At 31.2% G+C, this 22,353-nt stretch overlaps 2 protein-coding genes across 3 annotated transcripts; one reads left to right on the forward strand and one right to left on the reverse strand.

Moving 5' to 3' along the window:
- Positions 1–286: 286 nt before the first annotated feature.
- Positions 287–12,525, reverse strand: LOC134725299 (histone-arginine methyltransferase METTL23-like). Of its 2 annotated transcripts, XR_010108538.1 has the most exons (6): positions 12,435–12,525; positions 5,532–5,636; positions 3,740–3,977; positions 3,321–3,405; positions 1,625–2,130; positions 287–350 (listed from the first exon to the last, which is right to left on the reverse strand). XR_010108538.1 is itself a non-coding variant. In XM_063588999.1 (5 exons), exons 1-5 carry the CDS (start codon positions 12,516–12,518, stop codon positions 1,962–1,964), a joined length of 681 nt encoding a protein of 226 aa, XP_063445069.1. In that variant the 5' UTR covers positions 12,519–12,525; the 3' UTR covers positions 1,621–1,961. The 2 variants fall into 2 exon arrangements, 1 of the variants encoding a protein (XP_063445069.1); XM_063588999.1 differs by lacking the exon at positions 287–350 and having other exon boundaries at positions 1,621–2,130.
- Positions 12,526–12,549: 24 nt separating this feature from the next.
- LOC134725300 (DNA-binding transcriptional regulator BolA-like) lies at positions 12,550–19,500 on the forward strand. The gene is made up of 6 exons (XM_063589000.1): positions 12,550–12,657; positions 15,638–15,711; positions 17,074–17,173; positions 17,511–17,575; positions 18,489–18,557; positions 19,279–19,500. The coding sequence occupies exons 1-6, from the start codon at positions 12,648–12,650 to the stop codon at positions 19,357–19,359; spliced, it is 399 nt and encodes a 132-aa protein (XP_063445070.1). The 5' UTR covers positions 12,550–12,647; the 3' UTR covers positions 19,360–19,500.
- Positions 19,501–22,353: the final 2,853 nt, after the last annotated feature.

The following is a 22,353-nucleotide window of genomic DNA, read 5'->3' on the forward strand; positions in this document are numbered from 1 at the left end:
TTTATCTGTCTATATGAGTTTTCAAGTTAATTGACAACCTTTCACTTATCAGATTTGTTTAATTTTAAACCATGTCAGCCATGTTGGTTGGAAGGCAGAGTCATCAGATACATTTTAAAACTAGACATCCCTATGATCAAAATGGCTAAGATTGGTTATTTCAGAGATATTTGTAAAAGTAAATGTATGTCAAAGATAGGCCAGAAAAACTCATTTTGTTTCTAAAGAGAAAATATTTTGAATATTTTATTTTGTTTCTCCTTTTTATGCTGTATTGCACAATTGCCCATGATTCTGTTTAAAGCCATCCTTGCCATTCTTTTCTCATCAGCTGTTTTTTTTTCCTTTATCTGAAAATAATAAAATTATTTTTCATTTAATACATTGAAAAACTTTAGTAAAGTTTTAAATTTTTACTCATAAACCTATCTTTAATGAGGCATAATCAGAAATCACTTCAAATATTACAGCAAATACTTTTCTGAAGAAGTTACATTTGTAAAAATTATTGCTTAATCTCTAGTGGCAAATATTTTATGCATGTTCAGGACAAAAGGAAACATTTGAAATAAACAAATGTTTCATAATGTAGATACAAAACTCATCGGTAATGAAATTTGATAATATAAAAAAGAAGATGTGGTATGATTGCCAATGAGACAACTATCCACAAAAGACCAAAATGACACAAACATTAACAATTATAGGTCACCGTACAGCCTTCAACAATGAGCAAAGCCCATACCGCAAATAGTCATCTATAAAAGGCCCCAATAAGACAATGTAAAACAATTCAAATGAGAAAACCAACATCCTTATTTATGTAAAAAATGAACAAAAAACAAATATGTAACACATAAACAAACGACGACCACTGAATTACAGGATATTGATAAGATTCTTTTGCAGTAATTTATTTGTAAAATTAATTTTATGTCACTTGAAAGTGATTATATTTTTTTTTAGAATATCAACAATTCTTTATGAATTATTCATACTATAACAGAGCAAAAAATATATAAGATTTTACATGGTCAGATAAGGTGAGGTTTCATATAGAAAGCAAGAGTTATCTGAAGCAAAATCATAAGCATAAACACATATTTGTCTTATTCTTTAATAGATACAAATAGTTTTAAAATGTTTTAAAATGTAAGTTGTCAATGCATTGACATAAGGAAATGTTGGACATCATTATTGCATCTAAATGATTGGAGCTCAAGTTAAAGGAAAAGTTATCACAGTATATAGGTTTTGTCATAGTTGAGAACAAATTCAAAACAACAAATTTTTGGTACACCTTCCAGGGCAACAAGTTTGTTTAAAACAGATCTTTAAGGTGGTACCTAACACTTTTTATTTGGCTCATTTAATTTTCATAAAATTTTGGAATAATATTAACATTGACCCTTTTACAAAAATATAAAAGTTTCAAAACATTTGTACCAACCAATTGATCAGAAAAATTACACTGGTTATAAAGCAGTTGACAAACACTAATTTTGATCATTGAGAAGCTTACGATTCCCTTAATAAGACAACATAATTAAAATGTTTAGCTGGTTTTACAGAGTTATCTCCCTGTAATGTTAGGTACCACCTTAAATCAATAAAAAAATGTTACCTGTCAAGGGAATGCAATCTTCTTTGAGTCATCATTTCAGCTTTGTAATCTCATTATGTTGTCATTGGCAACTTATTCTGTACTCTGAACATCACATAAACAGTGGCTGATTTTTTCTCAGTACTTGTCACATATTTTGAACTTAATACCAATTACTGGTAATCTAATTCTAGATCACTTTTGTGTGGCCATTTCGTTTAACCATATATATAAACATTTCCTCTTCACAGTATGTAGGCCCTGTCCTCATTTATCAGGACAAAATGACTGTGCAACATAATTCATCAAAATGAAGCATCATTTTTGATATGGGCCATTGTAGTACATGTATTTTGATTTAGCTGTCAGAATAACTTTTCTTTTTCATTATATACATGTGAATGGTATGATTCCCAGGTAATGTAGATCCTGCTAGGGTTGGTGAGTCTGCTTCAAATGTTTCTAAATCAATCTCTCTGCTCTCTAATCCCCATTTTAACAGTAGATACTCAATACTCCTAGAGGAACTGTAATGATAAATTGACCTCATATACAAATTTACTTAAAATGCAACTTTAAATTACTTTAAATGATTCAATATAGTGTAATGTAAAAAGGTAGTTGTCATGTGGTAGGATTGCTAATGAGCCAACAATCACCATAAGACCAAAAAGCATTACACAGCCTTCATCAATGAGAAAACCTAAGCTAAATAGGGTTAAGAAAGTAAAAGGCAGAGGGATAAAAGTGAAACAATTTAAAAGAGAAAACCATGGCTTTCTCCAAACTTGGAACATTTAGGGAAAAAAAACAAGTACAACAGACAGCAACCAACATAAACCAATGAGTTCAAGGCTTCAGTCTTCAAAACAAATATACTTATATGAATACGACCATGGCTTCCCTTTATCAAAAGAGACATCTAGTTAGCCAAGGGTTATGATCCACTCTCTTGGCAGATTGAGCTAACATTTCCAAGACACAAGGTGAGGATTTTTATTGGTTGCAGTAGCAACTCACTGCATCCAATCAAAAAGCGCCTATAACATGATCACCAGTAGATGTAGAAAGTGTTTGTAAACAATTGCCACATGTTTATTGCGCAACAAGTCTTTAAATTACTAAACATATGACTATATTTAGTGACAAATTGAGTGTTTTTAATCAACTAATAGAAGTTCCTGTGTATGTTTCATGCACAAATGCATGAATGTTGACATATATTTTTGTTTCCCGCTTTACCAAGTGTGTAGAATATAGACGCTACCGTGTTTTTACCTCCAAACTGAAGAGTTCAAGTGCTACCATTGGTCAAAAATAATGTATTTGGAATGGGCATGACTTTAATCTTCCAATAGATTGATATCACAAATGTTAGCTCAATCTGCCAAGGGTAAAAAGAACACGAGTGGATCGTAACACTTGGCTAGCGAAGATGCAAAAGAGATTGAGATGTGTTAATTTGTTCTTTGATAACTTCTTACTCTTAATTTACTCTATTTTTGCTATCATGTTCCTTTCCAAATATGAAATACATCTTTATTATTGAATTAAATTTTGAAGTGAATTCCATTTATGCAGCACATGGGTGTATTCGTTTCCTTGATGCTGTTTATTTTTAGCCATGTAAGTAACTTTCCCTGCCTTTCCTAGAAGCTCTTAGAGAGAAGACAACAGCTGGTGTTTTGTCTTTTTAACAGAGTAAAACACTGCTTACCTTCTCTCTTGATAAGTACACCAAAACTCTGTACTTGGTCTTTTCTTCATTATAAATGCTACTGTCACTATGATATCTTCAAAGTCTGGGAACAATAAAACAAACATCATAAACTATGTCAATAACAAATATCATAAAATATCAGAACCAATTACAAAGTTTTGATATAATTTTATTTGTCAAAAAGATAAACTAAAACTAAACAGGAAGGTGTATGCATATTGTAGCTCAGATAACAATAACTTCTTTGAAATTCTCTGTTTCTCAATGTAATAAAAAGTTAACATATATCTTAAATTCAGTCATATATTTACATCATTTTGTAATTGATATTGTAATCCAGTTTCAATATCACCCAAAATTACACTATTTGATAATGGCTTAAAGTCTAAATACTATTTATCAACTTAATTTCTTACCTTTAGTATCAAAGAAACAGTCTGATCCTAAGATAATGTCAACAGGTTGAAGATTGAGTAATTCTGGGGTGAATTGTCCCCATTTTATACCAACTATTGTTATATTGGACAGATTGTTTGCTTCACATGATGCAGCACAATTCGCAAGGCATTGTGGGTATTCAGAACTATCACTGAGAATTACTGTGGCTTCACACTTGGCTGCTACTATCCCAGGAAGAGAAGTTCCAGCACCAATCTGTAATTAATATAAAATTTCTAATGGGTTCTATGGAACCCTGTGTCTTGCCTACCATTGCTGTTGTCAGTGTAAAAGTGTGATTTTGACTTAAAAAGTGAGTCCATTTCTCAGTAAAATACAGAATTAAAAAAAATTCTATTTTCCTGAAACTGTAATTTAAGTAAAAGTTATGTTTTTTTTTTAAAATAACTTTCATTCTGAACAAAATATCAGAAATAAATATGTGTATGCTTTCCATCTGTAAATCATCTTTTGCATGAATGAATCATGTGTTGTGACACTTAAGATAATGTATAATCAATCGCATGAATGAATCATGTGTCGTGGCACTTAAGATAATGTATGATCATTCGCATGAATGAATCATGTGTTGTGGCACTTAAGATAATGTATGATCATTCTTATTATACTTTTGATGAATAGTTTTCATAAAATGTGCTTTTCAAGGGCAAATATAAGCCACTTTGGGAATATTACTATTTTACCTCTGTCTGTCCGTCAGTCCGTCCGTCCGTCCGTCAGTCCGTCAGTCAGTATGTCCCATGAAACTTTCGTCACATTTTTCTCAGGAACTACAATACAGGGATTTCTGAAATTTGGTTTCAGGGTTTATCTAAGTCAGCTATACCGTGTGATGCGTTTTCAGATATATCACTTGACAACTTCCTGTTTACCGAACACTTGTATGATTTTACACATGATAGCCAAGTTGAAAATTTTCGTCACATTTTTCTCAGGAACTACAATACAGGGATTTCTGAAATTTGGTTTCAGGGTTTATCTAAGTCAGCTATACCGTGTGATGCGTTTTCAGATTGATCACTTGACAATTCCTGTTTACCGAACACTTGTATGATTTTACACATGATAGCCAAGTTGAAAATTTTCGTCACATTTTTCTCACGAACTACAATACAAGGATTTCTGAAATTTGGTTTCAGGATTTATATAAGTCAGCTATACCGTGTGATGCGTTTTCAGATTGATCACTTGACAACTTCCTGTTTACCGAACACTTGCATATTTTTACACTATTAATATTATCCACTTGCGGCGGGGGTATCATCAGTGAGAAGTAGCTCGCAGTTTCACTTGTTTATCCTAAACATGGAGCACAATCATGAAAAGTTAAATATATATACATTTTGTAATACACTTTGGAGTCTTCCTGAAAATATCATTTTGGTGAGGAGGATTTTGCTCCAATCTACTTCTAAATCATGTCATGGGCAAAGCAAAGTGGGTAATGTTTTAGAAGTGCAATGTAAACATATCTAACATCTAAGATCATGCAGATCAGTGACAGCTTGAATATATTTGATTGTAGGGTAAGTTTGACCATAAATTAAACCTTCTCATATTGTTTAAAAAACTTGTCTATTTAATTATTCTATACAAATTTTAACAACATTTCCTTTTCAAGTAGTGCATGTACTCTGCTTATCAGCAGATGGTAGTATTTGCTCCATATTTTTTCAAATGTCAATGACTCTTATGAGATAGTTGCATTTGTGAAAACAGATAAAAAAAATCTTTAGCTAAAATGTTTACCTCAAGTACAGTTTTGCCTTTGAGTGATTCCCTGTGGTACCATATATACTGTGCCAACACTGGTGAACATGGCCATACATACATCCCATAGTTACCATCAAGAACCTAAAATAAAAATTATTTATTATATTTCTATTTAAATTGATTTTTTTACCTCATATATGATGGTCTGCCTGTGGGGTAGTTAGCCAAAAAAGAGATGTACACACACATTATGAAGGGACATCATATGAAGAGATTCTGCCCAGTATGTCTTACATCAGATGGACTGATGGGTTCTGGGGGGCTACATCATTCCCAGGACAACCTGCAATCAATAGTACAGAATCCTGCATTCTAACCATTTTCTTGCACTTTAACTGGTGTCAGGAAACATTTTTTCTCAAGAGCATCATATTGACCATGTTGACCAAGAAATGACCTTTATCAAAAATAAGTGTAGGTCTGTAGGTTCAGTGTTGGATGTAGGATAGAATTGTATAATTCTTTAATTAAGAAACTTCAAACAAAGAGCACCCAAAATACCACTGTTAAAATAGTTAGGGATGTCATTTTTTTGTTATCCTTGTCCTTGTATAAAATTTCATTGGACACGACAGTATTTCGATCAAAATAATCTCTGATGTCTCAGAAGGAAGAATTTCCCTTAAATTTGTACCAAGTCAGGATAAGCTTAATCCTTACAAAATAAAATAAATCAAAGGTTGCAATGATTTTCCTGTATAAAATGCTGCATAATTTTCCTTAAACTTATCAATATTTTCAAAGCTGCGTCTTAGGTCAACAGTGTTTCATCTATCCCAAATTTCCTTATTATTTCAAATATTTTATTTTTTTTAAACATGAACAAAATCTTATTTTAGATCCCATTTGGATAAACTCTCAAATCCCTAGAAGTGTTGCCAAATACAGCTTCGGTAGTCTATTCCTGAGGTAGAAAAGCCTTGCCCTTAGTATTTCAAAAAAAGAAAAAGTTTTGTAAACAGTTAATTTATAAATATGACCATATCAATTATAATTCATGTCAGCACTCGGCTGGTGATACCCTTGGGGAATTAAAACTACACCAGCAGTAGCATCGACCCAGTTGAGTTGTAGATGAACTCATCATATAGAAATATTTCTTAGTAATTCTTTGACTGATTGCTGTAATTTCAGTTCTTTACACCTTTGAAATATCTGCTTTTCATTTATAATGAAATTGAATTGATAAATATTGTTTAAAGCTGCAGTTCTTTGGTTTTAAATAGATGTGTAAATGTAACGGTTTATTTCTTCCTCTGTGATATTTTATCCTGAGGATGATTTGTCACAGTAATTTTTTTCCTGGCATGGTATTTCACAGGTAGAATTTTTCGAGAGGAGTGAAAATCTATCTGTGTTATGCGGATAGTATGTACCGGTATATATTTGCCGTATCATATTACACAGAACCTTGTGAAATATAGTCCCATTAACTAGTATGTAAGTTACTCTCAATCAATATATACCTGACTTTAATAATAAAATGTTTCACAAAGGTAGAACAAATTTGCATAATTTATCCAAGGGAGGTAATTATGAGCAATTTATATTTTAAACATATTAATATAATATATTCCTGAATCTATTTCATAATGAAATTCTTCTTTGAATCTATTTTTTTATATATTCATTTATATAACAAGATGACTAACAACATGAATTTTTAATAAGACAGATAACATTTCACAGGTAAATACTATCCACCTGTTAAAATTCCTTTTGTTCCAATATATTGTTATGCTATAATTTATCTGATTTCCATATAATCAACAACAGCATCTTTGTCCCCAGACTATTTATATAGTTAAAAATATTATCATTATCAAATTCTTCCATTACTGTTAACAGTAGTAATGCAACTATATTTCTACCTTTACGTTTTAATGTATATTTGTACTGAGATCTGAAAACAACTCACTTTTACATGTATTTACCTTATAGTCCAGTCGAATTGTGAAAAAATTGCTCAGAATGTGGTAAAAGCATCAAAATTTGCAGAGTGTTAGTTAAGGTCATAACTAACATTTTTAGCTAAAGACCCAATTTAGAAAATCAAAATGGCGGCTTTGGGCGGCCATTTTGAAATCATGTCCAAAAAAATAATAAAAATAATTAGAAAAAATGTGAAAATATTTTTCTTTACCAATTTTGATAAACTTTCGTATTTCTTATGACAGAGAATATCAAATGAGGACTATTGAAGCATTTAGTGGCCATCTTGAATGGTGGCCATCTTGGAAACGTAAATTTCAAATATATCATTATTCGCTATTCTTAATTGTTTTTTGAACTAATATTAAGTTTTATTTGCATTTACAACTAGTTTTGCTAATCATTTATTTATGACTGTTAATATAGGATATATTCACCAAGTGCTCAAATAAGCTATGCATATATATATAAACACGGTTAACAAATAAATGTATGTAAAGAAATACGTAAATTCTTTTAATTGCAGTTAAGCATATAGGGCTTAGTTACTTTTTTACCACCAAAATATGTGTATATACAGTATGAGTTATGACCACTGTATGTTGAAAAGAAAAACTACGTAGCTATTAAAATCACTTGAGCGGAATTAAATAATAAAGAAATAGACTGGAAAGAATTCTGTAACGCAAAGGGAGGACAAGTAAGGATTTACGAAGCCAGGCAAATACAAAAAGAGCAGACATAGACATTTTAGCTAGTAATCAATCATTTGTTGTAAGCATACAACTGTTCCAAGTTGATGAAGGATATGTAATGGGAGAATCACAAGGCAAAATGTACTAATCCTTTCAAGGCAAATCTAAGATCAAAATGTATTTTGTCAGGAAAAACGAAAAAAGTCTTAGATGAGTCACGGATTGAAAAAAAACCAGTAAAATAACCAGCCACAGTTGTGATGAATCAACAAGAACAATGACAGCAGGGTGTTTTGTTTTTCTTTCTTTTTGATGAGGTATCTGACTATCATTCATCATCAAGCATCGACAATTATTATAATAGTTTACGTTACTGTCACTTGAACTACTAACCATTGTTCTTTTAGCCAGACTCAGTGCTGGAGATTAATATTTCAGGAGCAGATAACATGCTAAATGTTTGTTAAAACTGCACGATTAGACAATTAGACAGAATTCGAGACACAGAAAGAAAGTAAAGAATCTGTTATCCATGGAATGGGCCTCGCCAAAATGATAGACAATAGTGACGGCTACAGTCTGGAATTGTTTTAATATTTGAAATTGATGATATTTGTAAATTGTACAGTGAATGTTCTTAGTAAATATGAGTTGTTATGAAAGGAATGATTAATACAACACTTCTAAAAATTGAAAACTAGCTTCCATAGATGATAAGCAAGCACACATGAATGGACGCGTCTTTCTCTGGATTCTCAACGAATATGTTGGGGAAGTTCTGAAAAAGACCATGTCTTTTAGTCGTGATGGTGAAGGCCTCTTCATAGTAAAAGTAACTAGAATAGTTTAAAGAGTTAGGCTTGCTACTATAAAAAGGTTTACAGGGACATTCAATGTAGGCTTTCAAAATAAATCAGTTCCACAATCTTTTAGACATCTTACTCTCTATCCGATGGCTGATAAGTTTCAGTTGTATCCTTTCTACTACGAGTTGCACGATTGAACTATTATAGCTGAGAAATGGTATGTTTGTCTGCCACTCAACGATATAACTGGACTGTGTCGCGATGTTATGCCACCATGTATCATTCTTACTGAGGAAACTTATGTCTGTTGAACTAATTCGTGTCAACAGCGTTTACTGAGTGTCCCTGTAAAGCTATTTTTAGTATCAAGCATATATTTTTTGGCTGCTATGGCTATGGTGATGCCTTTATTTTTACCCTTTTATGAAGAGATCTGTTTTAGAGCGTCATGAATACCTTTGTTGAAAATCAAGAGAACTCATTTATATTGCTTGTATGCTTGCTATTGCAGCTACATTTCAATTTTGTTAATGTTCAGCGTTGTATCAGTTCTTCCTTCCATGATAACTCCAAGTTGTTTCAGGCGTTAACTGTACAATTAAGCGGGATGTGCAAGCTTGGAGATTAGTACAATACCTATTCCAGATCGTGTGCCATCAATGTATTTAATTATTTTGGAAAGCATAGCACCAATGATAAAGGATTCCTGACTTTCTTTCTGTGTCTTGTACTCTATGATTTGCTATGTTGTCAAGTTTTATCAATCATCAAGCAGGATATTAGTGAGTTGACATCTTCAGCTCTTACTTTGGCTAGGGGAATATGTCTTGTAGTACAGGTGCACAGTCATGTCCTATTTTTGTCGACTTGAAAATGTCGATGTATCATGGAGATCTTCAGATACATCACCAAAGAAAAAATACACTGCAGTCATTGATTTTGTTGATCCAGTATCACCTTACAGTGTCTGGTTACTTGTTGTTTTCTTTCAATTGGCAACTTATCTAGTATGTTTTCCCTTCAACTGATGAAATATTTTGAGATCTGAACATTTGTTTGACATGATTTGTGCCATTGATTATGCCTTGTGATTCTGGAGTGCTTCTGCAGTTCCATAGCCCTCATTCAACTGTTTTGAATTGAGCGAAAGGAAAAGCATTTCAAAACCCAACATCTTCATATGTTTGCATCAAAAGAGTGATTGCCAGCTCAAATGTCTATGTCTGTTTCATTTGCATCTGCTTGGCATTGCAAACCCTCACATGTCCTCTCTTGCCGTTTCATACATTCCTTACAGTCTAATCGCCCATAATGTTCTTCTGATATCTAGCCCAAGGGTTTTCGAAATCTACAATTTTGATCTTTTCCAACAAAAATTTTCGGTCATAAATTATATCATATATACGTTATTTCTTTTTTTAAAAGATACATAGGAAAACATGTAAGTAACTAAAATTCTGATACTGATATCTTTATTTTGTAAACATGTGCATGCCTTATCTGACTTCTTTTTGAATATCAAATATTGATTAGTAAAAAATGTATGAATGCAAACAGTGAATTAATAAGATAAGCAAATTATGATATATTGGAAAATCATGTTTTCAAAATGGCCATCATTCAAGATGGCTACCCCAAAAAAAATCAATATATATATGAAGTTCTCAGATGACAGGCCTTGTCATCTGTGATGAATATACCATATGACTATATAATAACTTCCTGCAGTAAGCGCCCAACTTATACCTGTTATAAGTCAAAGTAAACACGGTTACTAAGGAAATGTTTTTAACGTCAATTGATGTTCTTTTAACATTACTTGCATGATACGTAATTCATTATGTCTCCAATCAAGGTTTTTGAAAGTTTTTTTAAATAAACAATATCAAACGAATTATCCTGTAATCAGACAATTGTTATAAACGACAGGTATACACATATTTTCGTGCTTTATTTGTACTTGTAAAATAAAATTCTCTTGTTATTCTATGTTGAACAAGCGGTGGAACGAATATTGCTTTTAGAGTAATAGTTCATTTTATGATCCTCTTCGTTGTCCGCGTTTTAATGCTGTTATACCCGATACACAACAGAAGAATAACTCAGAGAGGGGGGTATGCTCACTTTTTTTCCTGTTTAGATAGCTCAAACAAGTACATTTGTATATCTCGAAAATGCATTTTTTTTAATTTTATTGAAAATGACTACATATTTTGGCTTAAAAAAATTAGGATTTTTCAAGATGGCCGCCATTCAATATGGGTAATATTTCCAAAACTTTTGTTCAACAAGACAATTGAAATCGGCACTGTTGTTCTATTAACCAGGTTTCATGTCAATATCTTCTCTAATATCATTTTCATGATTTTTTCTATTAATCTTCAGAGATCAAACGGCCGCCATTTTAAAATGGCCGCCTCGTCCACAAATTTCGACTTTCAGAGTGGGTCCATAGCTTAAACTGATGTCCATGACATATACTACTACTATGCCAAATTTCATGCTTTTACCACAATCTGAGCAATTTTGTCAAAAATCTGCACAAATCGACTGGACTATTACCTTATTAAATCATGATATTATTGAATTTTCACAATTACGATCTTTGAAATTATTTCTGGTTTTCTTTCTTACGTTTAATGATAATTTTCTTTTTAAAAGAATGATATTTATTTGAATTTTTTTCAGGAAATTTTTTCAATGATAATTTGTGCAATAATTCCCACTATAATACTTTTTTTTAACAAAATAGGTTTAATTCAAATACACTATTATTATTTCATAGTATTTGTAACATATAAGTTTGTTTCTAATAACTATTCAATAAGTTAACTACCCAGATAGAATTTCACGGCAAAGGAAAAAATATCCCAGGGAAATATTTTCCTCCGGATAAAAAAATAACAACAACTACTGTGACATTTTTTCCTCCGGATCAAATTTAACCCGGATATAATTTTGCTTTACATAAAAACGGCAAATATGTTTCCCCTTAGACAAAACATCAGGAAATTTCAAATAGCCTTTAATCTAACTTTTCAGATGATTTTTTTTCAAAGAAACAAGTTGACAAGCTAAGAATATTTTGCTTTTAATTTTATCTTCATAAAGATATATCAGCAATCAGTATACTTAAAAAACATAAAGACCTGAACATATGATAAACTGCAGAAAACAAGCAAAATTATGGCAAAAATAAGCACCCCCCTCTAATAGTAGTGTAGCTTTCATAAGAGTTATCAAATATAAAATATTCATGTTTGTATATGTTTCTTGTTTTGATAATAAAATTAACAATATTAAAGTGTATTTATAAGCCTATATCTGTATGTGCTAAAAGTAGAATAAATAGATTGTAAAAGAAAAAGGGGTGCTAAATCATACCGAATTGTTATTTAGAAAAATGGTTTATGCAAATCAAAGAATACAGAACACAGAAAAGTTACCTCAGGAATACAAACTGTACAGTTTTCTGAATCACTACTGAACTTGAAGAATTTTTCAATTTTCTGCCTCTTGGAAGAAGACATGCTAACGTTCTAAATAATGACATTTATATAAGCCAATGAAATAGGGTCTTTTAAATCTTCACCAGGTCAAATTATAGGTCGTCATTGTCAAAAGAGGCATAGTGAAGAAAATGTGTATTAATTTATAAAATGCTGAAAGGTAAACTACAAGACAATGAAAAAGATATAAAATTATAATTAATATGGTACACCCCACCCCCAAATTCCCTAAAAAAACATTTTATGTCAAAGCGACAACCACCCGACCATAGAGCAGATAACAGCCGAAGTCAACCAATGGGTCTTCAATGTAGCGAGAATTCCCGCACCCGTAGGTGTCCTTCAGCTGGCCCCTAAAAAAATGCATAATAGTACAGTGATAATGGACGTCATACTAAACTCCGAATTATACACAAGAAACTTAAATTTAAAATCATACAAGACTAACAAAGGCCAGAGGCTCCTGACTTGGGACAGGCGCAAAATTGCGGCGGGGTTAAACATGTTTATGAGATCTCAACCCTCCCCCTATACCTCTAGCCAATGTAGAAAAGTAAAAGAATAACAATACGCACATTAAAATTCAGTTCAAGAGAAGTCTGAGTCCGATGTCAAAAGATGTAACAAAAGAAAATAAATAAAATGACAATAATACATAAATAATAACGGACTACTAGCAGTTAACTGACATGCCAGCTCCAGACCTCAATTAAACTGATTGAAAGATTATGTCTTCATCATATGAATATCAGGCACAATCCCTCCCATTAGGGGTTTAGTATCATACTATCATAAAATATATGAGAAGAACATAACCCGTGTCATGCCAACAACTGTTTTTTTAGAAATAAATGTGTTTAGTGCCATTGCAAAGACCCTATCAGTGAATCAATATTAAAGACAAAATATGCAATCTTTAATGACCTGACACCAGTATCGTAACTATATCCCCTTCTAATAAGTCTATTTAAAGGTTTTGTTAGTTTCTGAGGAGAATACTGACATTTTTGTGCTTTATAAAGAATATTTCCATAAAAAATTGGATGGGAAATACCTGAACGTATAAGATGTCTGCATGTTGAGTTATATTTACAAATTATTTCCTTATACCGGTGATAAAATTTAGTAAAAGTTTTGACCAGTTTGTGATATCGAAAACCCTGGTGTAATAATTTTTCAGTAATACATAAATTTCTCTTGCTAAAATCTTATACGTTGTTACATACACGAACGAATCCTACAAGTTGAGATATATAAACACCATAAGATGGTGACAAGGGAACGTCACCATCTAAAAATGGATAATTAACAATAGGGAATGAAAAATCATCTCTTTTATCATAAATTTTTGTATTAAGCTTCCCGTTTATGATATAGATATCAAGATCGAGGAAAGGGCAGTGATCATTATTATCATTAGCTTTATTCAAAGTAAGTTCTACAGGATAAATTTCTTTAGTATACATACTGAAGTCGTCATTATTGAGAGCCAATATATCATCCAAATATCTAAAAGTATTGTTAAATTTTTGTATCAAATGTTGTTTTGATGGGTCTTTGCTAATTTTAGTCATAAATTGTAACTCATAACAATACAAAAACAGGTCTGCAATAAGTGATAAATCCTTGTTTTGACCAAATTAATTCTATCATATAATAAAAGACAAGAGTTGTATGGCAAAGCATGATAACTCCAGATCACAGTTTGTCAAATTACTATATTATTCTTTAACTAGTACTCTTCACACATGTACAAAAAATGTATATATGAATCATTTTTTTCCTACAATTATAAGCATATAATATGTTTGTTTTAATTTTATTGTTCATCTCGGATAATGCTCATCATGATAATTGCAAGGTTTGAATTGTTTTGGACAGAAATTAAGAAGTTCTGATATTATTATGGTGTAGAGTGGGGGGCCCATATTTGCCGGGGACACAATTTCGCGTGTAATGCTTTTGAGGTGTAAAAACTTCAAAGGATGGCTGAAAACTGGTAGATGATATTATATAACAAATATGATTATTTTTTTAAACTGAGACAAAATTGCGGCAGCTACTGAAAAGGACCGAAAAATGGACAACAATTTTCGGCCAATTTTCTGACGAAAAAACACGAATTCAAAGAAGTATTTCTAAGTAATTCTTTGACTGTATGCCCTTAATTTCAGTTCTTAACACCTTTGAATATCTGCTATCCATCTATTATGAAATTGATATGATCAATGTTGTTGAAAGCTGTGGTTATTTGGTTTTAAATAGATGTGTAAAAACGGTGAATATGTGTCCCCCATTGACAAAAAATCAGGAAATTTCGAACACCCTTTAATCTAACTTTTCAGATGATTTTATTCAAACAAACATGTTATCAAGCTTGAGAATATTTTGCATTTGAAGTTATCTTTATATAGAAATATCAGTATACTTTAAAATCATTTAGACCTGAAAACATGAAAAGATGTGGCGAAAATGAGCACCCCACTCTAGCTGATTTTTCCATAAGTTCAAATTTGTGAATTATTTATTTATAGCCAAAATCAATTTGGTTTTTAAGGATATCTACCAGTAATATTATATTTTCTGTGACAACTTAACGTCTGTCATGTGATGAAATGGATCTGGAACAAAACCCCAATAAGACATCAGCCTAACAAATTACCAACATAACTATCCAACAATTAAAAAAAAAAAAGTTTTATTTTGAGGCTCTGATATAAACATCCTAGTAACATGACTCCAGTCCACACCTAAATTTACGTGTAAGCACCTACACAGTACAATCTGTTCTAAAAGATAATTAGTCATGCAGTGAATAATTTGATTAGAGATGATCAAAGATATGACAAAAATACCTATCTCTAAATAAGAAAAAAACCATGATGAAATATTAGCTATATAATCACTGATAGGATTCCTAATGTTGAACTTGCTCATATTAAGCATGCAGCAAGGTTGCGTAATATTTGTTTGTTATCAACTTGATAATGAAAGAAAAGGAAACATGCTGTATACAATTCAGTAAAGTTAAAGCAAATCAAGCAATTATATTGTTTTTAGATGTGTTAGGGATTTTTTTTTAAATTTTCCCATAGACTTTTAACATTCTACATTACTATTATCTTTTTTCTTTTTTGTAGGATTTAGGAGGTTGTCCCAGAATTACAAGTTGAATTTCTGTCGTATGTCACAAATGGCTGAATCTGCTGTGCAGGTATAAACCTTTTTGGATTTTTCATTGCAAGGACAGTTAAATTCCTTAATATGATATAACTGCCAGCTTTCAAAGAAACTTGTCTGAGCTCATGAGTTATTCTCTCATGTTGTCACTTCTTGACATTTATTTTCTGAAACAAATTATTATTTTATTGATTTTACCTTTAAATTAGAAAAAAAAACCAATTGTTGACATATTGTAAGACAAAAGGTCTAGACATTAATAAGGGGAGCTTTATGCATATAAACACGATTAAGTAAAAGTGTTTTAACCCCACCAACTGGGCGTTTTGCATTTGCGCTGATTTTTTTACAGGTAAATTACAGGTAAAATGAATAAGAAGATGTGGTATGAGTGCCAATGAGACAACTCTCCATCCCAGTAATGTTATTTTCATTTATCATTAAAGACCTCTTCCGTTAGCCAGTTGTACATATGTTATGAATTGTCAATCATAACATGTATATAACTGTTGTCTCCTGCTTAAAATCAAGAAGTAAAAACCTAAGATAAAAGCACTTTGTTAATACTAAAATGATGAATTAAAAATATATGTACAGCGTTCAAATCCATAAAGTATGAAATTACCTGTAACTTACCTGTAAATCCAATTAGGAAAAAATATTAAATCGGCGCAAATGAAAAAATGAAATCGGCGCAAATAAAAGAATGAAAAATTTCAAAATCGGTGAAATGTCATACGCCCCACCAACTTGTCACCTATACCAAACAGGGTATTAAGTCTATGAGTTGTAGGTCTTTGTTTGTCAATGTGTTATTTTGAGGAGTTGGTTGTTGATGGTTGATGTAGTTTCTTATTCTATGCTGTATTTTTCAGTGCATAAACTTCTTTCTGTCTAGGTAATATGGAATGTTTTTAAATGTTGCCCTGTGTCAGAATCTTATGCTTTAAAATAATATTTGGGTATTGAATATTTTGAAATAGTTAATAATTGTGACATTATATTAAAATAAAAGGAGTTTGTAATTGCCATAGATACAGCAACCATCTAATGGTCTCCAGGAAAATAAATAAGCCAAAAAATTAAACCCTCGAACTAATTGTTACAAGTAGATGTCAATATCATTAATAACAATGAATAACAAGAAACCTTTAAATCATAGAGACTCATGATTAAGATGATCAACATGGACGGCAGTTAAAATATATCATTTCCATTTTCTGATAAAAAAAAAGAAACACATATGATATTATTAATGACATATTTTGTGTACAATTAGAGTGCACTGTTACTTAAATACCACACATTTTAAACCAATAAGATTCACATATTACCAATACCAGCATGTGATCCCTATCATATAACAATATTGAATTTTTCATCTATTTATTTGAAGAAACCAGTGGAAAGTTCGATTACAAAGAAATTAACAGATGGACTTAAACCACAGCATTTAGAAGTTATAAATGAAAGTTTTATGCACAATGTGCCAAAAGGTAAAAAGTCAATATACTAGCAAGATCAAACATTTTAGTTTTATATAAAACCAACATAAAGCATGAGACTCACATCATGGAATGTTTTGAAACTTCCATTCCAGAATTAAGACATAATGATATAAGAGTATTGGAATTGTATTTTTAAGAAGTTTCACTGTTGAAAGCAGTCATATATTACTATATGCCTGAATTAATTTTTATCATTATAAGTTCTGAAATTCCATTTTTTACTTTAATATTCGTCTTTTTATGTGGTGAACGGTTGATTTTTGTAGGTCTAGGATTTTATATTTTCTGTACAGTGTCTTATGAAATGTAATTTTTACAATTGCAGGATCTGAAAGTCATTTTAAAGTTGTAGTTATATCAGATATGTTTGAAGGTCAGCCACTGATTAAGGTTTGTGTTTAAATATATTAAATTTTCTTTTGACTGTAAGGCTTATTAGCCCAGAAATAAAAAACCCAAACAAATGAAAACTATCTTTCATTATACACCTTATTGCTATTTGTCCGCCATTACTGGATATTACACAGGTTCCCTTAAATTTTTGACGTCATAAAACAAAATATCTGACGCCACAATGGAAAAGGGATTGTTGTATGCGTCAAAAGTTCAAGTGGCCGGGTCAGCCGGGATTAGTGATTAGGTGTATTGTTTTGTAACAAAAAAAACAAATAAAGTAAACCTATAAATCTATGATTTTTTCTTAAATGACAAATTTTTTTAGTTAAAAAATATACATTAATTTACTATAATTCACTGAAAATATGTTGAGATATTTTTAAGTGAACATTTATATTTATTATATTTACAAGTAAAGTTTAAAAGCAACATAATTATAAAAAGAGAATGAAAATTTCATGCAGATATCATCTATATTTGTGTAGTTACACAACTGCTGCAGAGTAAAAAAACAATGTCAAAATATACTTCAATTTACATATTGAAATTATGTAGATGACATTATAAACATCTGTTCAAAAAATAAAAGATGGAGAAGAGAATTATAAATGTTTACTGTATAGTTTGTAAATCAATTTACTCATTGTCCAAATTAAAAAAAAATCTTTGAGTATCCCACACAAAGATATTGCCAAGTGTACAATATTTTTCTTCTTTCCATTTGTCAGTCTGTCCTGTCCATCTGACCATCATTGCTTTGTTTTCAGGTTGCTAGCTTCTTTTGCATCTTTTGTTGGATCTTCTTAATTCATAATTTTTAGCTACATCTCATCTACGGGTTTATGTTTTTTTGAAACTGTAGCTATGATGAAGACAATTATTTTTATTATTGAATTTTATTTTGTAGCGACATAGAATGATAAATGAAAACTTAGCAGATGAACTCCAAGGATCCGTGCATGCACTGTCAATAATTGTGAGTAATTAAAAAAGATTGTGATATTTAGTCAACAAAATAATTTAGTATAAATACACAGTGTTTTGACACCCAATGTTTCTAAGTACTTGCATTGTATAATAATAGCAAACAGAATCTCATTTATGCTAATTAATTGATGAATTGTCACTTAAGTTGTTCTTTGTTTGTATCTGTAAATATAAACCAATGTTTTGAGGGGTTTCCCACTTGACTTTGACACCTTGTTCTCTAATTGTTTATAGAGATGAAGGAAGGGATCACACCATAGCTTGGAGCTCATACAATGATACTATACACAGGCACATTTCACTCACATCAGTTTCACTTAATTTAAATTCACATGATTCTCAAAAATATATATTGTCTTTAAAAGAAGATTTGTTTTACTGATTCTATAAGTTTGCCTATGATCTAAAAAATAATTTAAGATAAGAAGAAACTGTAACAAGTAAAAAGGTTCATTAATACAAGATCCATAAAAAGACCACTAAATAAGATCTACAAAAAATCTAAACAAAACTGGCTGCAATAAAAATAAATATCAAAATGACATATTTTTCCCAGTTAGTGATACAGTCTTATGATTATGAGCCTCTTGTTTTAAAACAACAGTTTGGTTGGCAGTACATTTTTTTTACTAAATATATATAAGTTTGAACATTTATAATTTACTTCCATGTATACATATAAAACATTGTATTTTATGTCCTATTTGTAGGCAAAAACACCAAAACAATGGGAAGATTCAGGTCAGAAGGTTGGTAAATCTCCACCATGCCAAGGAGGTTCTGGATTGTGACAAAGACTGTGATGTATTGAGGAAAACAATGAAAAAATTCTATTTCACTATTTAAACTTTTGTATGTGACAGATACTCAAATATTTATTTGAAAGAATGTAAAAAAGAAGGAGAATTAAAAAAGCCATTTATGACAATAGTTTCTGTTGTTTCATTGTTTTCCTCTTATAGTTGATGTGTTTCCCTCGGTTTTAGTTTGTAACCCACATTTATTTTCTCTCAATTGATTTATGACTTTTGAACAGTGGTATACTACTGTTGCCTTTATTTACAGCTATGTCAAACAAATTAAAAAAGATCTGATGGTTTTAAGTTGTCATATCTTAAGATTCAGAAATTTTGTGATTTCAATTTTATGTTTTTGGATGCTTATCACCTCAATTTGTACATTTACTTTTAATCTAGTATCTGTATATATGTCACATTCTCCTGCTTTTTCAGTTTTTGTTTTCTTATGTTTTGTACACTTTTCTGGCTATTTAATTCATTTGTTTGATAAAAATTTCTTAAATATTTACAATTTTCTTGCAATCAATCATCATTGTATTGTAATTAATTGGTTAGGAGATAGGCTGTAGTCGTTCCCACTTCATTTTATTCAAGTCTGCTGGGGAACTCCACAAGTTTGAGTTAAAGAGTCAACAAGAGTTCAAATAGTCTGTCTAAATGATTTTAAAACAGCCATATATTAGTTATAAACAACTATTAGGTAAGTACAGATTAAGTAGAATCATCAGCAAAAAAAACTGAAATAAACATACATTCTTCTGTGGCAACCCTTGATTACAAGATCTGGTGGACAATGATCAAGGCAAACCACAAAATCAAAAAGTTTCTGAGATAGAAACTATTTTATTATTAAACGGTTATCTTCAAATTTCTGGTGCATGTGGTCTTGTTGATATTTAGACAAAACTTCTTGTAACCCTTTTGGTACACAGATGACCGAAATAATTGGAAAACAGATGAGGTTTTAATTTGGAGTAGACAAGAAACCACATTAATGCATATTTTCAGAAAGCTTGTATTTAGCCAACAATTATTCCAACCATTGCCAGATTAAAATCCAGCAAAAAAGAGATTGCATATTCCTAAAAAGAAGTTTTATTGATGTTTAATACATACGGCACCACAAAGGCATGCAGCCATAGCTAATAGGGTCCGCATCAGAATGGGAGATAATGTGCTCAATGTTCCCAAATCGTCATCATGATTTCCATATACTACTATACTTGAGGGAAAAAGAGATAAGATGACGAGCTTACATGATCTTGATTTATTATCCTGAGAAGTCCTCAATCAAGTTCAATATGTTTCATGAAAGAGGGGAACGATACCAAATTTGACAATACACTGAGCACCGAACACGAGCCCAACCAAACTCTGGGGATGATAAAAAATTGATCAAACAAATCAAAAAATTTCAAACATATTCTTTGATAGGCAATGTATATATGTGGAAAAAAGGGAAGTGTTCAACACCTTCAATAATCTAAAAGACTGGTTTAGAAGTACATGTGCAAGTATCTTATTATATGCGTGTTTGAAATCTGGTTCATTTGTCCATGCAGCGATATCATGTAGCAGATAAACGACGTTATCACCTGTTTCGAATTCAACAATTAACATAAATCATCAATTTATTAGAGGAAAAATCAAAGACAATGATTCACAGACGTTTTGTCAACCCTGTAATTGTAAAATGACTACTCCCGTACGAAATAAGTAGTAGGATTCCACCTAGACACTAGTAGGAATGAAGTAGGAATCCACCTAGATTCAAAGATTCCATATAGAAAGTAGACGGACATGGAAAATGAACAAAAGTCTGACTGGATTTTTTAATATTCCTACTTCAAAAATCCTACTACCTAGGTGGAATTGCTAAAGTCTGTATAGATTTTTTTTTGTTTTGAAAATCTGATTGATTATTTATTTTCCTACTACATGTTTAAGATTCCTACCAGAATTAATTAATAAATTCCTACCAGAAAATCTTTCAACCTGGAAAGCTATCTTGAACTGGATTCCTGTTTGCTAATGAGACACATTTTGCAATGTTAAATGCAAGCAAGTTCCAGTTCACACATTCAAAAGTTGGAGGGGAAAGATTGAAAAGTTGTGTTGGAATACAATGCTGCAAGCTAGGGTCACGCAACGTAACAATATAGAAATGTAAGAAAATATGGCTAATCAAGACTCAAGGTAATTCTTATACATTCAAGATGATTTTTTTTATCTGCCTGCCAACAAAATTTAGTAATCAATTAATAATTCATTAAAAGTGCACAATCTTACTCATTATTTGTTCTTTAAACTAATTTAGATCTACATGTTTATGCATAGCACTTTCTAAAGCTTGCATATATTGCATGCAGTTTCCTTAAAATATTCAAAAGTAATTATTTTTGTAAAAAGTAATTGGTTCCATGAATTTCCTTTGTTCTTTGTTGTTGAGATTCAAACTTATCATTGACCCAGTTGTGTATTTTTGAAATACACTTATATTTTGTATATTTTTAGATTCCTACCAGAAAATATTTTTTTCTGGGTGGAATTTTGAAAAATTCCTACCAGGTTTTCTAGTAGGAATTTTATTTTCCTACCAAATTATTCCTGCTAATTTGCATATTCCTGGTAGGAATATACAATGTTCCTACTTAGAAATTCCTGCTAATTTAAATTTTTCGGCTGTTTTCCGTGTGGATTCCTACTACTGTCTGACTAGAATATCACTCTTTTCTGGTAGGAATTCAAAGCATTTTTCCTACTATATTCCGTGTACATTCCACACGGATTGTTTCATACAGGCAGTGTAACAATGATTTTTGGCTGCTCGTGCATTCAGCTCGTTGTTTTTTATTTGTTTTGCATGATTTCCTCTTTAAACATACTAGTCCCATACTTTATACTGCAATAAGCTATTTTACTATACAGATAAAGCTATACGTATAAACGTTAGCTTTATACGTCAATGACCCCAACTAACCTATA

Source organism: Mytilus trossulus, chromosome 7 (assembly GCF_036588685.1).
Source record: "Mytilus trossulus isolate FHL-02 chromosome 7, PNRI_Mtr1.1.1.hap1, whole genome shotgun sequence".
Taxonomy (NCBI): Eukaryota; Metazoa; Mollusca; class Bivalvia; order Mytilida; family Mytilidae; genus Mytilus; species Mytilus trossulus.